General features: G+C 50.2%; 1 protein-coding gene across 12 annotated transcripts in view; it reads right to left on the bottom strand.

Annotated features, from left to right (window-relative positions):
• Nucleotides 1–19,128, bottom strand: part of LOC101934582 (guanylate-binding protein 1-like) — a 126,873-nt gene that overhangs the window by 78,418 nt on the left and 29,327 nt on the right. For 2 of the 12 annotated variants that reach the window (XM_065573926.1, XM_065573931.1), the window contains exons 1-3: nucleotides 1,136–1,747; nucleotides 446–649; nucleotides 153–256 (exon numbers count right to left, since the gene is read on the bottom strand). The exons of 9 other annotated variants lie outside the window; for them this stretch is intronic. In XM_065573926.1, coding sequence (XP_065429998.1) covers nucleotides 153–256; nucleotides 446–620 — 279 coding nt within the window. In that variant the 5' untranslated portion in view covers nucleotides 621–649; nucleotides 1,136–1,747. Of the gene's footprint in view, nucleotides 1–152; nucleotides 257–445; nucleotides 952–1,135; nucleotides 1,748–19,128 lie in introns of those variants that run through there. One more of the 12 variants, XM_065573927.1, reaches the window with a different exon arrangement.

The following is a 19,128-nucleotide window of genomic DNA, read 5'->3' as shown; positions in this document are numbered from 1 at the left end:
CCCCACACTCTAACCACTGCACCCCACTGCCCTCCCAGAGCCGGGAGAGAACCCCGGAGTCCTGGCTGCCAGCCCCCTCTGCTCTAACCCACCAGACCCCACTCCCTCCCCCCCCCCCACACACACACACTCTAACCACTAGACCCTACTACCTCTTGCTCGGTGAATCCCTCTGTGTCCAGCAGCACCAGGGCCTGGTCAGGCTGAGTCGGGTGGGGCAGGCACCACACCCAGATCCCCGGGGAGCGGGGGAAACCTGTGGGGACAGAGAGGGGCACTGAGTGGGGGCTGTGGGGAGAGGGGGGTCGGGGAGGTGTTGGCGGAGGATCAGGGGAGGCAGGGGTTCTGGAGGCCCAAGCAAGGGGTTGGGGAGGCCCAGGTGGGGGGCACAGGGGGATGGTGGAGGCACAGGCAGAAGGAAGGGGGAGCAATGGGGACCCTTCACCTTCGCCCTGCCCCGCCAGCCGGTCCATGAGGAAGGATTTCCCGGTGCCACAGGGCCCGAAGACGGCGAGGACGTGGAGGGGCCGGGTGAGGCCTCGGAGCAGGCCCAGGGCGGCCGGGTTCACCTGCAGGGCACCAGAGCTGGGCACCGGCTCTACCAGGCAGACGGGCTCCATGGCGTCCGTGGGGGGTCGGGCGCATGGGGCTGGGGGAGAGAAGGCAGTGTTACACCAGAGGCAGTGCAGCGGGGATGCCAGTTGGCTTCTGGAGGGGCCACGGTTGGGAGCCAGCTGGGACCACCAGCACCAGGCCCACCGCAGGGCACCCGCTCTGCACAAGGAGGGGGCAGAAAGGACCCGCTCTCCAGCCACACGGCCCCTCTGCAGGGAGCTGACTGGCTCTGTTTCACAGAGGGGGAAACTGAGGCACAGAGCAAAGGCAAGGCTGACGACAGATCCCAGCCCCCGCTGCTCTAACCCACTAGACCCCACTCCCCTCCCAGAGCCAGGGAGAGAACCCAGGAGTTTTGGCTCCCAGCCTCCCCCCACGCTCTAACCACCAGCCCCCTGCTCCCCTCCCAGAGACAGGGAGAGAACCCAGGAGTCCTGGCTCCCAGCCCCCCCTGCTCTAACCACCAGCCCCCATTCCCCTCCCAGAGCCGGGGAGAGAACCCAGGAGTCCTGGCTCAAACCTGGCTGGGGCCGTGCGAGGACCTCAGGGTGGAGCGGAGCTGGGGTACCGCAAGCTGTGAAGTGTCCCCGGGCTGTGGGAAGCGGGACTTTCACTTTCCCTTTCGCGGCTGCCAACACTTCCCCCCACCCAGCAGTGAGGAGTCCGGTGGCACCAAAGACTAACAGATTGATCTGGGCGAAAAGCCCCTTCGTCAGTGTGAGGGAGCAGGGAGCAGGGCAGATTTGACCTGGGAATGTTGCAGGGGGGTTGCAGTGGGGATGTGGGACTTCCCTTGAAGGAAGCTACCTGAGCTGTAACCTGAGCCAGGAACGGGGGTGGGGAGAATTAACACCTTCTGCCCGGGAGACTGAACAAAGGAGAGGAGCAGCAGGAGGAGTTGGGAGTTTAGTTTCGGTTGGGGCTGGGTGGTGCAACGCAGGGAACCCCAAGCTGGGGTCTAAGCTCCCTGAACCTCCCAGAGGGACCTAATTGAGGGGGTCTGGTCGTACCTACACGCTCTGCTTGAGACTGTGTTCCTGTCCTTAAATAAACCTTCTGCTTTACTGGCTGGTTGAGAGTCGCAGTGAATCTCGGGAAGAGGGGTGCAGGGCCCTGACTCCCCCACACTCCGCAACAGTCAGCAAGCGCCTGCCCAAATCAACCTGCTCGTCCTTAAGGGGCCACCGGACTCCTCGGTGTTCTCGTGGGTACAGACTAACACGGCTACCCCGATACTTAGCGTTAAATCCGTGACCCTACAGGGGGAAGCGGGGACGCAGGACTCCTGGGTTCTTTCCCTGGCTCAGGGACAGGGGTGTGGTCCAGGTCTCCTGGGTTCTCTCCCTGGGTCGGGGACAGGGGTGGGGTCCATGACTCCTGGGTTCTCTCCCTTGCTCGGGGTGGGGTCCAGGACTCCTGGGTTCTCTCCCTGGGTTGGGGTGGGTTCCAGGACTCCTGGGTTCTCTCCCTGGGTCGGGGACAGAGGTGGGGTCCATGACTCCTGGGTTCTTTCCCTGGCTCAGGGACAGGGGTGGGTTCCAGGACTCCTGGGTTCTCTCCCTGGGTCGGGGATGGGGGTGGGGTCCAGGACTCCTGGGTTCTTTCCCTGGCTCAGGGACAGGGGTGGGGTCCAGGACTCCTGGGTTCTCTCCCTGGCTCGGGGAGGGGAGTTTGAAGCTCTGTGTTCAGCACTGCTCTGTTATTGTTCATGTCGCTGCTGCCACCGTCAGGAACTAAATGAGAACGAGAAACGATTCCCCCGCCCCTGCTGCTGAACAAACGCTAGACTGGCAGCCCCCCTGCAGACACCCCCTCTCCCAGCGCAGGACGCAGCCCCTCTGGGGTGGGGCAGGGGCTGGGTATATAGGGACCCCTCACCTGGCCCAGGGACGTGGCCCCTCTGGGATGGGGCAGGGGCTGGGTATAGGGGGACCGGGTCAGGGGTGGTTATATGGGGACCCCTCGCAGCCCCTCTGGGGTGGGGGGGCTGGTTATAAGGGGACCGGGGGGGTTATATGGGGACCCCGGCGCAGGACGCGGCCCCTCTGCGATGGGACAAGGCAGCAACTTACCACCATGACCAGTAGCACTTTGGGACAGGAAGTTAAGGGCAATGTCTTACCCGCTGACTGTGCAAAGGGAGTGAGAGGCTGAGCTGAACTGAGTCCCCCAGTGGGGGTTTAGTGGAGAACTGAGGTCAGCGCCCCAACCCGGGGAAAACGGTCCTGGCCTTGGGGCTAAGACGACTCTGTCATTTCTGCTGGGCCAGGCTGCAGCACAGCATGCTGGGAGCTGCCACCTCCATGGGCCGCTCTGCAGTGGTGCATGCTGGGAGCAGTTGCCTTCATGAGCCCCACAGAAGCAATGCCTGCTGGGAACTGTCCCCTCCCTAGGTCATGTGGGAGCAGTGCATTCTGGGAGCGCTTTACCTCGCTGGGTTCCAGCAGCGTCTGACACTTTCAAAGGCCAAACCTCAGATGAAGCAGTGCATTCTGGGAGCTGTCGTCCCCCACAGGCTTTGCTTCTGCAAGTCCCCATTGCAGCATTGCATGATGGGAGCTATTGCCTCTGGGAGCAGTGATTGCTGGCAGCTCTCACCTCCATGGGCTGCACTGGCGCATTGCATGCTGGGAACTACTCCAGCTCCATGGGCTGCACTGGCGCATTGCATGCTGGGAACTACTCCGCCTCCATGGGCTGCACTGGCGCATTGCATGCTGGGAACTACTCCAGCTCCATGGGCTGCACTGGCACATTGCATGCTGGGAACTACTCCGCCTCCATGGGCTGCACTGGCACATTGCATGCTGGGAACTACTCCAGCTCCATGGGCTGCACTGGCGCATTGCATGCTGGGAACTACTCCGCCTCCATGGGCTGCACTGGCGCATTGCATGCTGGGAACTACTCCAGCTCCATGGGCTGCACTGGCGCATTGCATGCTGGGAACTACTCCAGCTCCATGGGCTGCACTGGCGCATTGCATGCTGGGAACTACTCCAGCTCCATGGGCTGCACTGGCGCATTGCATGCTGGGAACTACTCCAGCTCCATGGGCTGCACTGGCGCATTGCATGCTGGGAACTACTCCGCCTCCATGGGCTGCACTGGCGCATTGCATGCTGGGAACTACTCCAGCTCCATGGGCTGCACTGGCGCATTGCATGCTGGGAACTACTCCAGCTCCATGGGCTGCACTGGCACATTGCATGCTGGGAACTACTCCAGCTCCATGGGCTGCACTGGCGCATTGCATGCTGGGAACTACTCCAGCTCCATGGGCTGCACTGGCGCATTGCATGCTGGGAACTACTCCAGCTCCATGGGCTGCACTGGCGCATTGCATGCTGGGAACTACTCCAGCTCCATGGGCCAGGGATGCCATTTAGGGGAGGAAAGGGGGTCTTTCCCCCACTCCCCCCAAGTTTCAGTACATGTCCTAGTGTGACAATGCGGTTCTGGCGGAACCCAACTGAGAGTGCCAACTCAGGACAAATTGCACAAACAGGGCAGTTACAGCCCAAGGCTGGGGTTTTTTCCACCTCTAAGGCAAACCAAACCAGCCAGACTAGGAGAACTTCGGTCTCACCCCACTGCCTAACCACAAGTCTCACAAGCAATCTCCTTAGACACTCCAGTTTCCCAGTACTCCCACCAGTGCCACTCGTTATGGGGACAAATGGTTATGAAAACCAATACCCCAGTAAAAGAAAAAAGGTTCTCCTGATCCCAAAGGACCAAGCCCCAGACCCAGGTCAATATACAAGTCAGATCTTACCCACAAATCACGCTGTTGCCAATCCTTTAGAATCTAAAATCTAAAGGTTTATTCATAAAAGGAAAAAGATAGAGATGAGAGTTAGAATTGGTTAAATGGAATCAATGACATACAGTAATGGCAAAGTTCTTGGTTCAGGCTTGCAGCAGCGATGGAATAAACTGCAGGTTCAAATCAAGTCTCTGGAATACATCCCCCGCTGGGATGGGTCATTCAGTCCTTTGTTCAAAGCTTCAGCTTGTAGCAAAGTCCCTCCAGAGGTATGAAGCAGGATTGAAGACAAGATGGAGATGAGGCATCAGCCTTATATAGTCTTTTCCAGGTGTAAGAATACCTCTTTGTTCTTACTGTGGAAAATTACAGCAAAATGGAGTCTGGAGTCACGTGGGCCAGTCCCTGCACACTTTGCTGAGTTACAAGGCGTATCTGCCTTCTCTCAATGGGTCCATTGTATAGCTGATGGTCCTTAATGGGCCATCAAGCAGGCTAGGCAGAGCTAATCTCAGCTTGTCTGGGATGTCACCCAGCAGCATAGCATAAGTTTGCCATACAGACAGTATAGAGCCAATATTCATAACTTCAACTACAAAACTGATACACACATATAGACAGCATAATCATAACCAGTAAACCATAACCTTGTCCTAGACACCCCATTTGACCCCCTTTATACAAGATTTGGGTGCCACTACAGGACCTTGGTTGCAACAATGATCTATATGGTCCCAGTTTATGTCAACAACGTCACACCCCCAACGCAAAATTGATGCAGGAAGGGATGACACAAACATCACTGACTGCATCCCAAGAGCTCCCCATCCTGGGTTCTGTCTCACTACAGCTAGTATTGGGTTAGAAGCCGTACCAGTGTATAACAGAAATGGTTTATCAAAATCATGTTCAACCACATGATTGAACCTCTTTACAACCTCAAGGTAAAACTTAGTTAGAACAATAGTGGATTGGATCTGCTCTGGCAGCATGGTTCCTGTATGTATCATGTGATCTTGCCAAGAGCTAAAGAAAACTGCTACTTTATCCATACAAGCTCGGGCCAATGTTTGGAACCCAATTACCATCGCATAAATGCAGATATTAATGTTCTTCATAGTCCAGGAATCTTGATATTTAGCCATGAAAGCAATATGGTAGTGTGCCTCAGTCTTCCTTTTCATACAGCACATTAGGTCTGGAATGTCTTTTCCCCTGTGAAAAGTTCGCATATTGTTTATATGCATTGCCTGTGAAACCCCAGTGTAACAAGGCCTTTTAACATAACGTGTGTTTTCATGTATTCCTTTTAACATGTCCAAGGGATTCTCCAAAAGATCAGGCACATTGTATATTTTTACAGTTTGTGGCAATAGCAACACATTCATTACAAAATTAAGCAATAACAACAAGTTCATTGCAAGTGTCCATCTGCAATCATGGTTGTCATGCCACCCCTTTGGCTCAATACCATTGGAGTTTGGGCATTTTAGAGTTAACCTGTTGTGACGTTATTGACATAAACTGGGACCATATAGATCATTGTTGCAACCAAGGTCCTGTAGTGGCACCCAAATCTTGTATAAAGGGGGTCAAATGGGGTGTCTAGGACAAGGTTATGGTTTACTGGTTATGATTATGCTGTCTATATGTGTGTATCAGTTTTGTAGTTGAAGTTATGAATATTGGCTCTATACTGTCTGTATGGCAAACTTATGCTGTGCTTCTGGGTGACATCCCAGACAAGCTGAGATTAGCTCTGCCTAGCCTGCTTGATGGCCCATTAAGGACCATCAGCTATACAATGGACCCATTGAGAGAAGGCAGATACGCCTTGTACCTCAGCAAAGTATGCAGGGACTGGCCCATGTGACTCCAGACTCCATGTTGCTGTAATTTTCCACAGTAAGAACAAAGAGGTGATCTTACACCTGGAAAAGACTATATAAGGCTGATGCCTCATCTCCATCTTGTCTTCAATCCTGCTTCTTACCTCTGGAGGAACTTTGCTACAAGCTGAAGCTTTGAACAAAGGACTGAGGACCCATCCCAGCGGGGGATGTATTCCAGAGACTTGATCTGAACCTGCAGTTTATTGCATCGCAGCTGCAAGCCTGAACCAAGAACTTTGCCATTACTGTATGTAATTGATTCCATTTAACCAATTCTAACTCTCATCTCTATCTTTTTCCTTTTATGAATAAACCTTTAGATTTTAGATTCTAAAGGATCGGCAACAGCGTGATTTGTGGGTAAGATCTGATTTGTATATTGACCTGGGTCTGGGGCTTGGTCCTTTGGGATCAGGAGAACCTTTTTCTTTTACTGGGGTATTGGTTTTCATAACCATTTATCCCCATAACGAGTGGTACTGGTGGTAATACTGGGAAACTGGAGTATCTAAGGAGATTGCTTGTGAGACTTGCAGTTAGCCAGTGGGGTGAGACTGAAGTCCTCTTAGTCTGGCTGGTTTGGTGCCTTAGAGGTGGAAAAACCCCAGCCTTGGGCTGTAACTGCCCTATTTGAGCAATTTGTCCTGAGTTGGCACTCTCAGTTGGGTTCCGCCAGAACCGCATTGTCACAGTGGCGTAGTCGTGCTTGGATCCACAGAACCAGGTCAATTAAGCTGTGGGTCAGAACCCCGCGCTGTCCAAATTTGAATTTTGGGATTGAGAGTTTTGTTGGTTAAAGAGCTGCTGCAATGGCTGAGCAAAGAGCATATGAGGGACTTGGCAAAAAAGCCCTGGAAAATTTGTGTTCAGAAAAGAGGATATGCTTTAGAAAGAAAGCTACAAAGGAAGAATTGAGAAATTTGCTAATAGCCAGTGATCAGGGGGCAAGAGCACAGCCCTTACCTGAGGCTGCAGAAGAGGCAGAAAAAATTAGGATGCAAAGGGTGACAAGTAAACTGCAATTTGAGCATGAACAGAAGCTAGCAGATCTTCGATTGCTGGAGAAGCACAAAATAGCAGAGTTAGAAAGAGAGAGAGAGAAAGAGGCTGCTGAGAGAGAGAAAGAGGCTGCTGAGAGAGAGAAAGAAGCTGATCAAAGAAAGAAGGAGGCTGATGAGAGAGAAGAGAGAGCCCGTAAGGGGCGTCTAGAGCTGCTCGCTGCTGAGCAGGAGACTCACAGGATGGAACAGGAGACGGCCAGACTTCAGCTCCAAGTAATGGAAGAGCGGAGAAAGTCATCCCCACCTGGTACTCCACTTCCCCCCCGCCATGAGAAAAACTGGGAAAGGATGTGTCCCATTTACAATGATACTGAGGATATAGAGGAGTTTTTGTCTACCTTTGAACGCCTCTGCAATCTCTACCAGATCCCTGAGGGTCAGCGAATGCCTGTCCTGCTAACCAGACTGACTGGAAAAGCCAGGGAGGTGTTTAATGACTTGGGGGAACAAGAAGCATTAAATTATGAGCGGTTTAAGGATTCTGTGTTAAGGCGATTCAAGGTTACTCCTGAATCTTACAGAGTTAAGTTTAGAGAGTTTAAAATGCCTAAGGATTGTACTTTTGTAGAATGTGCTCATAAGCTGATGGGTTTTGTTAAAAAGTGGGTTATGGGAGCCAAGGTTCATGGGAGTTTTGAAAAACTGCTGGATTTAATAACTTTGGAACAGTTCTTAGACATTGTGCCTGACAATGTGAGAGCAGCTGTGTGTGACAGGGACCCTGAGTCAGTCCTACGGGCAGCAGAGATTGCGGATGCCCATACCCAAAACAGGGCTCGAGAAGGGTGTAAAACCCCGGGGAAAACTGATCACCAGTCTCCCCAGTTCAAGAGGAGGGAAGGATTTAAAAATAAACCTGACTCTTCTAAAGGAGTTCAAGGGGGCCCGGAGGGTAGGAACTCACATCCCAGGACGGAACAGGTTACATGCTATCACTGTGGTATCCTGGGCCACATGAGACCAGACTGCCTGACACTGAAGGGCAACCCAAAACCAGCAACCCCAAATGCCACGGCCAATGCTAACCCTGTTGTTGTAAACTCACAGGCAAGCCACACAGAGCCCAGCATTGGTGCCCTGTGTGCAAATGCTGTTTCTGTTGTCTCTGAAGGATTTGACCTTAAAACTCACATTAAAGCTAAATATGGGGGAAATAATGCAGAGTTTATTAGCAGTGCAGAAGTGAATGGAGTGAGGTGTATGGCATGGAGGGACACCGCAGCAGATATTACTCTGGTTAAAGCAAGTCTGGTCCGGAAGGAAGATTATTTGCCAGGTGAAGATCTAACTGTTGTAGCCTTATCTAAGTATTTTGTCAGGGTGCCTTTGGCTAAAATCCACCTGAAATGGAAGGGATTGGAGGGCACCATGGTGGTGGGAGTAAAAGACATAATCCCTAAGGATATTATGATTGGAAATTATATTAAAGCTATGGTCAGTCAAGTTAATACAAACCAGGCACAAGAGAGGATTGATCCTAAGGTTGTGCCTATGGAGGGTTTCTCCAAAAGTTTGTCCTTGGAAAGTAGCTGTTTGGCTGTGAATGAAGTTTCTGAATGTCTATCTAATGTCTCAGAAGTAAATCTGGAATTAGATCAAGCGAAGGGAGAGGAGAACAAGGAGATTTTGGATGAGCCTAGGCAGTCTTGTGAGCTGATGGCTTTATCTAGTCAGCAGTTTGGGAAGGCAAGGAGAGTGGAAGATGAGTGTCCCTATACCTTATCTGTTTCCTGTGCGAAGAATAGTGACAGTGGAGGGAATGTGCCTGTGTCTGTCAGGGGTATTGACTTGCCTATGGAGGAAGCTACCCCAGTCTCCAAGCAGTTGTCTGTGAACAGCCCGGTGTGCTGGGACAAGGGAAATGAAATCCCAAACAGTATGTCTAGTAAAGGAAAATGCGTCTCCAACTCTTTTTTGTCTGTGGAGCAGACAGAAGGTGCCTTTCGGCCTGTGATGGTTGAGAGTAATTTAGTTGTCTCAGAGTTGGTTCTGGATTCAACTAAAGCCCAGGAAGGGAATGGTCCTAAGTTTGCATCTGCTGGGGAGAATGGCCCCATAACTAGGTTGCATCCAGTTAGTGTCTTAGCAAAATCCCAGAGACCAAACAGTTCTGGTGCTTGTATTTTGCCTGTTGCTCATGTGTGGTTGGAGAAGGGTGTAACAACTCTGTCTGATCAGGGTGATACCCTAGCCAGGGCACAAGGAGAGCGGAAAGGTAATTTGGTTGTGGTACCTACGGACAGTTTAACAACTTGTAGCAAAAAGGAAAAAATTCCTAAGCTTGTGTGTGGCAAAGAGAAGGGAAGTATTTCTAACCTTTTATCTAGGAAGTCTATGGGTTCGCCTGAAAGGGGATTGTGTAGAGATCTGCCTGATGGGCCAAAGGTGATCCTGAATGTAAGTAAGATCCAGACAGAGTCTGTTGTTGCTCAGGAAAGTGTGCCTTTAGAGCAAGCCCTAGGTGAAGAGGGTAAGGGCAGAATTTCTGTGAGGGGTGAATTGCTGCTTAGAAAAGCTCCTGGAGAAAGGAATCCTCATGGTACTCGGTGCAAGCAGTTCCCTGCAATTGAAGGGTGTGAGAGTGATTTAATCAAGGAAGTTTCAGTTCCTAGCAGCCAAAAATTGTCTGTTGTGAAGGGATCCACTAACTTTCCTTGTAAAAGATCCAGTGTGGGTAGCTTTGAGAAGGTCTCAGAGGAAGTAAAAGTTGTTAAGGGATTGAGGCATCCCTATAACCAAGTGGCTGTGTGGGGCCAACTTGTTGGGGAGACAATGGTGTTGGAACAGGAATGTCTCCTTTCTGATTCTTTAAATGAGCAGTTTGTGCTTCAGGGTTTGAGGACAGATTTGGTTACTGATGTGTCAGAGCAGAGCAGTTTTATGGCTAAATGCTTGAGGATGCGGGGGAGAGGAAGCAAACTCTCACCCGCAGACTCTTTGGATTTGTGTGGTATCTCTTTAAGACAGAGTCCAGCCTTGGAGATGATAGCAGGTACGAATATGAAAACTGGTGGACTGGCTCTGGTCTGGGGTAGTGCAAATTACTTGCCTGGCTGGGAAAGGAAGGACTTGCTAATAGCTGTTAGCAAAGAGGGCCCACCCCATCAGCCAGTGAATTCTGTTAAGCAAGAGAAATCAGGGTTTGATCCTGCAGGACAAGGAGGAAAGAGAAAACTGAATTTTGCAAAGGGAAGCCGCAGGTTAACCCTAAAATGCCCAAACTCCAATGGTATTGAGCCAAAGGGGTGGCATGACAAACATGACTGTAGATGGACACTTGCAATGAACTTGTTGTTATTGCTAAATTTTGTAATTAATGTGTTGCTATTGCCACAAACGGTAAAAATATACAATGTGCCTAATCTTTTGGAGAATTCATTGAACATGTTAAAAGGAATACATGAAAACACACGTTATGTTAAAAGGCCTTGTTACACTGGGGTTTCACAGGCAATGCATATAAACAATATGGGAACTTTTCACAGGGGAAAGGACATGCCAGACCTAATGTGCTGTATGAAAAGGAAGACTGAGGCACACTACCATATTGCTTTCATGGCTAAATGCCAAGATTCCTGGACTATGAAGAACATTAATATCTGCATTTATGCGATGTTAATTGGGTTCCAAACATTGGCCCGAGCTTGTATGGATAAAGTAGCTGTTTTCTTTAGCTCTTGGCAAGATCACATGGCACATACAGGAACCATGCTGCCAGAGCAGATCCAATCCACTATTTTTCTAACTAAGTGTTACCTTGAGTTTGTAAAGAGGTTCAATCATGTTATTGAACATGACTTTGATGAACCATTTCTGTTATACACTGGTACGGCTTCTAACCCAATACTAGCTGTAGTGAGACAGAACCCAGGATGGGGAGCTCTTGGGATGCAGTCAGTGATGTTTGTGTCATCCCTTCCTGCATCAATTTTGCGTTGGGGGTGTGACGTTATTGACATAAACTGGGACCATATAGATCATTGTTGCAACCAAGGTCCTGTAGTGGCACCCAAATCTTGTATAAAGGGGGTCAAATGGGGTGTCTAGGACAAGGTTATGGTTTACTGGTTATGATTATGCTGTCTATATGTGTGTATCAATTTTGTAGTTGAAGTTATGAATATTGGCTCTATACTGTCTGTATGGCAAACTTATGCTATGCTTCTGGGTGACATCCCAGACAAGCTGAGATTAGCTCTGCCTAGCCTGCTTGATGGCCCATTAAGGACCATCAGCTATACAATGGACCCATTGAGAGAAGGCAGATACGCCTTGTACCTCAGCAAAGTTTGCAGGGACTGGCCCATGTGACTCCAGACTCCATGTTGCTGTAATTTTCCACAGTAAGAACAAAGAGGTGATCTTACACCTGGAAAAGACTATATAAGGCTGATGCCTGATCTCCATCTTGTCTTCAATCCTGCTTCTTACCTCTGGAGGAACTTTGCTACAAGCTGAAGCTTTGAACAAAGGACTGAGGACCCATCCCAGCGGGGGATGTATTCCAGAGACTTGATCTGAACCTGCAGTTTATTCCATCGCAGCTGCAAGCCTGAACCAAGAACTTTGCCATTACTGTATGTAATTGATTCCATTTAACCAATTCTAACTCCCATCTCTATCTTTTTCCTTTTATGAATAAACCTTTAGATTTTAGATTCTAAAGGATCGGCAACAGCGTGATTTGTGGGTAAGATCTGATTTGTATATTGACCTGGGTCTGGGGCTTGGTCCTTTGGGATCAGGAGAACCTTTTTCTTTTACTGGGGTATTGGTTTTCATAACCATTTATCCCCATAACGAGTGGTACTGGTGGTAATACTGGGAAACTGGAGTATCTAAGGAGATTGCTTGTGAGACTTGCAGTTAGCCAGTGGGGTGAGACTGAAGTCCTCTTAGTCTGGCTGGTTTGGTTTGCCTTAGAGGTGGAAAAACCCCAGCCTTGGGCTGTAACTGCCCTATTTGAGCAATTTGTCCTGAGTTGGCACTCTCAGTTGGGTTCCGCCAGAACCGCATTGTCACACCTGTGGCTTCCCTTTGCAAAATTCAGTTTTCTCTTTCCTCCTTGTCCTGCAGAATCAAACCCTGATTTCTCTTGCTTAGAGGAATTTACTGGCTGATGGGGTGGGCCCTCTGTGCTAACAGCTATTAGCAAGTCCTCCCTTTCCCAGCCAGGCAAGTAATTTGCACTACCCCAGACCAGAGCCAGTCCACCAGTTTTCATATCCTTAACTGCTATAATTTCCAAGGCTGGACTCTGCCTTAAAGAGATACCACACAAATCCAAAGAGTCTGCGGGTGAGAGTTTGCTTGCTCTCCCCCGCATCCTCAAGCATTTAGCCATAAAACTGCTCTGCTCTGACACATCAGTAACCAAATCTGTCCTCAAACCCTGAAGCCCAAACTGCTCAGCTAAAGAATCAGAAAGGAGACATTCCTGTTCCAACACCATTGTCTCCCCAACAAGTTGGCCCCACACAGCCACTTGGTTATAGGGCTGCCTCAATTCCTTAACAACTTTTACTTCCTCTGAGACCTTCTCAAAGCTACCCACACTGGATCTTTTAAAAGGAAAGTCAGTGGATCCATTCACAACAGACAATTTTTGGCCGCTGGGAACTGAAACTTCCTTGATTAAATCACTCTCACACCCTTCAGTGGCAGGGAACTGCTTGCACCGAGTACCATGAGGATTCCTTTCTCCAGGAGCTTTTATAAGCAGCAAATCACCCCTCACAGAAATTCTGCCCTTACCCTCTTCACCTAGGGCTTGCTCTAAAGGCACACTTTCCTGAGCAACAACAGACTCTGTCTGGGTCTTACTTACATTCAGGATCACCTCTGGCCCATCAGGCAGATCTCTACACAATCCCCTTTCAGGCGAACCCATAGACTTCCTAGATACAAGGTTAGAAATACTTCCCTTCTCTTTGCCACACACAAGCTTAGGAATTTTTTCCTTTTTGCTACAAGTTGTTAAACTGTCCGTAGGTACCACAACCAAATTACCTTTCCGCTCTCCTTGTGCCCTGGCTAGGGTATCACCCTGATCAGACAGAGTTGTTACACCCTTCTCCAACCACACATGAGCAACAGGCAAAATACAAGCACCAGAATTTTCTGGTCTCTGGGATTTTGCTAAGCCACTAACTGGATGCAACCTAGTTACGGTGCCATTCTCCCCAGCAGATGCAAACTTAGGACCATTCCCTTCCTGGGCTTTAGTTGAATCCAGAATCAACTCTGAGACAACTAAATTACTCTCAACCATCACAGGCCGAAAGGCACCTTCTGTCTGCTCCACAGACAAAAAAGAGTTGGAGACGCATTTTTCTTTACTAGACATACAGTTTGGGATTTCATTTCCCTTGTCCCAGCAAACCGGGCTGTTCACAGACAACTGCTTGGAGACTGGGGTAGCTTCCTCCATAGGCAAGTCAATACCCCTGACAGACACAGGCACATTTCCTTCACTGTCGCTATTCTTCGCACAGGAAACAGATAAGGTATAGGGACACTCATCTTCCACTCTCCTTGCCTTCCCAAACTGCTGACTAGATAAAGCCATCAGTTCACAAGACTGCCTAGACTCATCCAAAATCTCCTTGTTCTCCTCTCCCTTCGCTTGATCTAATTCCAGATTTACTTCTGAGACATTAGATGGACATTCAGAAACTTCATTCACAGCCAAACAGCTACTTTCCAAGGACAAACTTTTGGAGAAACCCTCCATAGGCACAACCTTAGGATCAATCCTCTCTTGTGCTTGGTTTGTATTAACTTGACTGACCATAGCTTTAATATCATTTCCAATCATAATATCCTTAGGGATTATGTCTTTTACTCCCACAACCATGGTGCCCTCCAAACCCTTCCATTTCAGGTGGATTTTAGCCAAAGGCACCCTGACAAAATACTTAGATAAGGCTACAACAGTTACATCTTCACCTGGCAAATAATCTTCCTTCCTGACAAGACTTGCTTTAACCAGAGTAATATCTGCTGCGGTGTCCCTCCATGCCATACACCTTTCTCCATTCACTTCTGCACTGCTAATAAACTCTGCGTTATTTCCCCCATATTTAGCTTTAATGTGAGTTTTAAGGTCAAATTCTTCAGAGACCACAGAAACAGCATTTGCACACAGGGCACCAATGCTGGACTCTGTGTGGCTGGCCTGTGAGTTTACAACAACAGGGTTAGCATTTGCCGTGGCATTTGGGGTTGCTGGTTTTGGGTTGCCCTTCAGTGTCGGGCAGTCTGGTCTCATGTGGCCCAGGATACCACAGTGATAGCATGTAACCTGTTCCGTCCTGGGATGTGAGTTCCTACCCTCCAGGCCCCCTTGAACTCCTTTAGAAGAGTCGGGTTTATTTTTAAATCCTTCCCTCCTCTTGAACTGGGGAGAATGGTGATTACTTTTCCCCGGGGTTTTACACCCTTCTCGAGCCCTGTTTTGGGTATGGGCATCTGCAATCTCTGCTGCCCGTAGGACTGACTCAGGGTCCCTGTCACACACAGCTGCTCTCACATTGTCAGGCACAATGTCTAAGAACTGTTCCAAAGTTATCAAATCCAGCAGTTTTTCAAAACTCCCATGCGCCTTGGCTCCCACAACCCACTTTTTAACAAAACCCATCAGCTTATGAGCACATTCTACAAAAGTACAATCCTTAGGCATTTTAAACTCTCTAAACTTAACTCTGTAAGATTCAGGAGTAACCTTGAACCGCCTTAACACCGAATCCTTAAACCGCTCATAATCTAAGGCTTCTTGTTCCCCCAAGTCATTGAATACCTCCCTGGCTTTTCCAGTCAGTCTGGTCAGCAGGACAGGCATTCGCTGACCCTCAGGGATCTGGTACAGATTGCAGAGGCGTTCAAAGGTAGACAAAAACTCCTCTATATCCTCAGTATCGTTGTAAATGGGACACATCCTTTCCCAGTTTTTCTCATGGCGGGGGGGAAGTGGAGTACCAGGTGGGGATGACTTTCTCCGCTCTTCCAGTACTTGGAGCTGAAGTCTGGCCGTCTCCTGTTCCATCCTGTGAGTCTCCTGTTCCATCCTGTGAGTCTCCTGCTCAGCAGCGAGCAGCTCTAGACGTCCCTTACGAGCTCTCTCTTCTCTCTCATCAGCCTCCTTCTTTCTTTGATCGGCTTCTTTCTCTCTCTCAGCAGCCTCCTTCTCTAATTCTGCTATTTTTTGCTTCTCCAGCAATTGAAGATCTGCTAGCTTCTGTTCATGCTCAAATTGCAGTTTACTCGTCGCCTTTTGCATCCTAATTTTTTCTGCCTCTTCTGCAGCCTCAGGTAAGGGCTGTGCTCTTGCCCCCTGATCACTGGCTATTAACAGATTTCTCAGTTCTTCCTTTGTAGCTTTCTTTCTAAAGCTTATCCTCTTTTCTGAACACAAATTTTCCAGGGCTTTTTTGCCAAGTCCCTCATATGCTCTTTGCTCAGCCATTGCAGCAGCTCTTTAACCAACAAAACTCTCAATCCCAAAATTCAAATTTGGACAGCGCGGGGCTCTGACCCAAAGCTTAATTGACCTGGTTCTGTGGATCCAAGCACGACTACGCCACTGTGACAATGCGGTTCTGGCGGAACCCAACTGAGAGTGCCAACTCAGGACAAATTGCTCAAATAGGGCAGTTACAGCTCAAGGCTGGGGTTTTTTCCACCTCTAAGGCAAACCAAACCAGCCAGACTAGGAGGACTTCGGTCTCACCCCACTGGCTAACCGCAAGTCTCACAAGCAATCTCCTTAGACACTCCAGTTTCCCAGTACTCCCACCAGTGCCACTCGTTATGGGGACAAATGGTTATGAAAACCAATACCCCAGTAAAAGAAAAAAGGTTCTCCTGATCCCAAAGGACCAAGCCCCAGACCCAGGTCAATATACAAATCAGATCTTTCCCACAAATCACGCTGCTGCCAATCCTTTAGAATCTAAAATCTAAAGGTTTATTCGTAAAAGGAAAAAGATAGAGATGAGAGATAGAATTGGTTAAATGGAAACAATTACATACAGTAATGGCAAAGTTCTTGGTTCAGGCTTGCAGCAGCGATGGAATAAACTGCAGGTTCAAATCAAGTCTCTGGAATACATCCCCCGCTGGGATGGGTCCTCAGTCCTTTGTTCAAAGCTTCAGCTTGTAGCAAAGTTCCTCCAGAGGTATGAAGCAGGATTGAAGACAAGATGGAGATAAGGCATCAGCCTTATATAGTCTTTTCCAGGTGTAAGAACACCTCTTTGTTCTTACTGTGGAAAATTACAGCAAAATGGAGTCTGGAGTCACATGGGCCAGTCCCTGCATACTTTGCTGAGTTACAAGGCTTATCTGCCTTCTCTCAATGGGTCCATTGTATAGCTGATGGTCCTTAATGGGCCATCAAGCAGGCTAGGCAGAGCTAACACCAGTTTGTCTGGGATGTCACCCAGAAGCATAGCATAAGTTTGCCATACAGACAGTATAGAGCCAATATTCATAACTTCGACTACAAAACTGATACACACATATAGACAGCATAATCATAACCAGTAAACCATAACCTTGTCCTAGACACCCCATTTGACCCCCTTTATACAAGATTTGGGTGCCACTACAGGACCTTGGTTGCAACAATGATCTATACGGTCCCAGTTTATGTCAATAACGTCACACCTAGCCCCAGGTGGAGCTCTTAACTGTACAGCCCTGGGTGGGTACAAAAATGTGAATCCACATCCGATCCGCAAAATTTGTCTGTGGCTAGCCGCTCCCGTGGCTTACTCGACTTACCATGGCCGGGCTGAAGCCAGAGCCCGGTCAGGGAGAGCCGCGCGGGCAGCTGTGGGGAGCCCCGGAAGAGTCATGGACCCTCCAGCTGCCCTCGGCCAGGTGGGGAGCCTGGGGGGCGGGGATACAGCCAGGAGCTGCTCTCTGCCCCTCCCCACCCTGCACCGCGGGCAGGCGGAGGGTCCACCCCGGCTCCCCACGGCTCCACACTGGAGGAGCTGTTCAGGGGTTGCTCAGGCCCTCTGCCCAGGGCAGGTGGAGGGACCCAGGCTCCCCACAGCTGCCCGCGTGGTGCTCCAGCGGGGGATGTGGGGGGAGCTCGGAGCCACACCCCGGCCACGCAGGCAGCTGGGAGTCTGGGTCTCTCCACCTGCCCTGGGCAGGGGGCCCGAGCAGACCCCAGCCAGGGCAGGTGGAGGGTCTGCACCACGGTTCCTCACAGCTGCCCGCCCGACTCTTACTGTGAGAGCCCTGCACAGATACAAAATTTGTATCCGTAGCCACGCTGCTATCCAGAAAAATGGTCCCCAGCTATAAAGCGGATACCCACAGATTTGCAGGGTTCTACTGGAGCGTGAGCTCAGAGAGGTGCCGCTCCCAGCTTGGGTCCCAGGGTTTTGTTTACAAACGGGGGCAGGGTGATTCAGAGAAGAAAGGGCTGGGTATGAAATTAAGGATCTGAAAGTCCTTAGATGAACAGGAATCTCTCTGTGTGCAGGGGGGTTGGGGGCATTGACAACAGAACACAGAAGACACCCAGCCATGGTTACATTCAGAAAAGAGGGAGAGGTGAAAAGAAGGGGTGAAAACCAAGGGAAGGGCTCGTGGCCCCATCACCACAGTATCTGAGCACCTCACAACCTCTAGCCCAGGTCTCCTCACACCCCTCGGTGAGGCAGAGCAGGGCTCTTATCCCCATTGTACAAATGGAGCACTGAGGCACTCACAGACTAAGGGCCAGATTTTCAAAGGTATTTAGGCCTAGGGGGATTTTCAAAAGTACCTAGAAGGTTTGGTGCTTTGTAAACCCCACTGGATACCTGGCTGCGTCTTTGGGTGCCTAAAGACCATTGAAACCCTGTCCCTAAGGCACTGGCCTGAGGTCGGCCAGAAAATCCATGGGGCTGGGGGAGAGAGTAGAACCCACGTCTCTCAGGGCTAGCACCCCATCCACTGCACCAGCCTTTTTCTCTGCTGCATGCTGGGGGGTGGGGAAGGAGGACTCTGATAGATGGGAGCAAAACCAAGTGTAACGATGTGGCCTCTGGCGGGACACAATGGAGAGTGTCAATTCAGGACAAACTGCTCAGAACAGGGCAGTTACAGCCCCAGGCTGGGGTTTCTCCACATCTAAGGCACCAAACCAGCCAGCCAGAGAGGACTTTGGTCTCACCCACTGGCTAACCACAAGTCACACAAGCAATTCCCTCAGACACTCCAGTTTCCCAGTATCACCACCAGTGCCACACGTTATGGGGACAAATGGTTATGAAAACCAATACCCCAGTGTGACGAACTGGGCCTGTTCTTACTGTGGTGTGTGAATGCTGACAGGGGAGTGTGGCTAGGATAGTCGGCATTGGGGGATGGGAGTCTGCCCGAGGGCGAATACCTGGGCGTGTAGCATGGGAGCCCAGGAAGGGGTTGGAGGCCAGGTGACACCTTGGCCCGGGAAACTGAACAAAGGCTGTGGGAGGGGTCGCTGAAGGCAGAGTGCTGGAAGCGGGCTGGAGAGATGGCTGGGAGGCAGAGATGGCTCTGACCCCCCAAAAAGGGGGTGGGGTGGGATGCCCTGGGACCCCAAGCTGGACCTAACTGAGGGGGGCCCTGTTGTCTGTGCCTGCAACACCTGTCTTGGACTGTATTCCTGTCATCCAAATAAACCTTCTGCTTTACTGGCTGGCTGAGAGTCATGGTGAATCGCAGGAAGCCGGGGGTACAGGGCCCTGAGTCCCCCAATACTCCATGACAACTGGTGGCAGCGGCGGGATCTACTGCACCCCGTGGATGG

The sequence above is a fragment of the Chrysemys picta genome, chromosome 20, assembly GCF_011386835.1.
Source record: "Chrysemys picta bellii isolate R12L10 chromosome 20, ASM1138683v2, whole genome shotgun sequence".
NCBI lineage: Eukaryota > Metazoa > Chordata > Testudines > Emydidae > Chrysemys > Chrysemys picta.
This window is presented reverse-complemented; position numbering and strand designations above follow the sequence as displayed.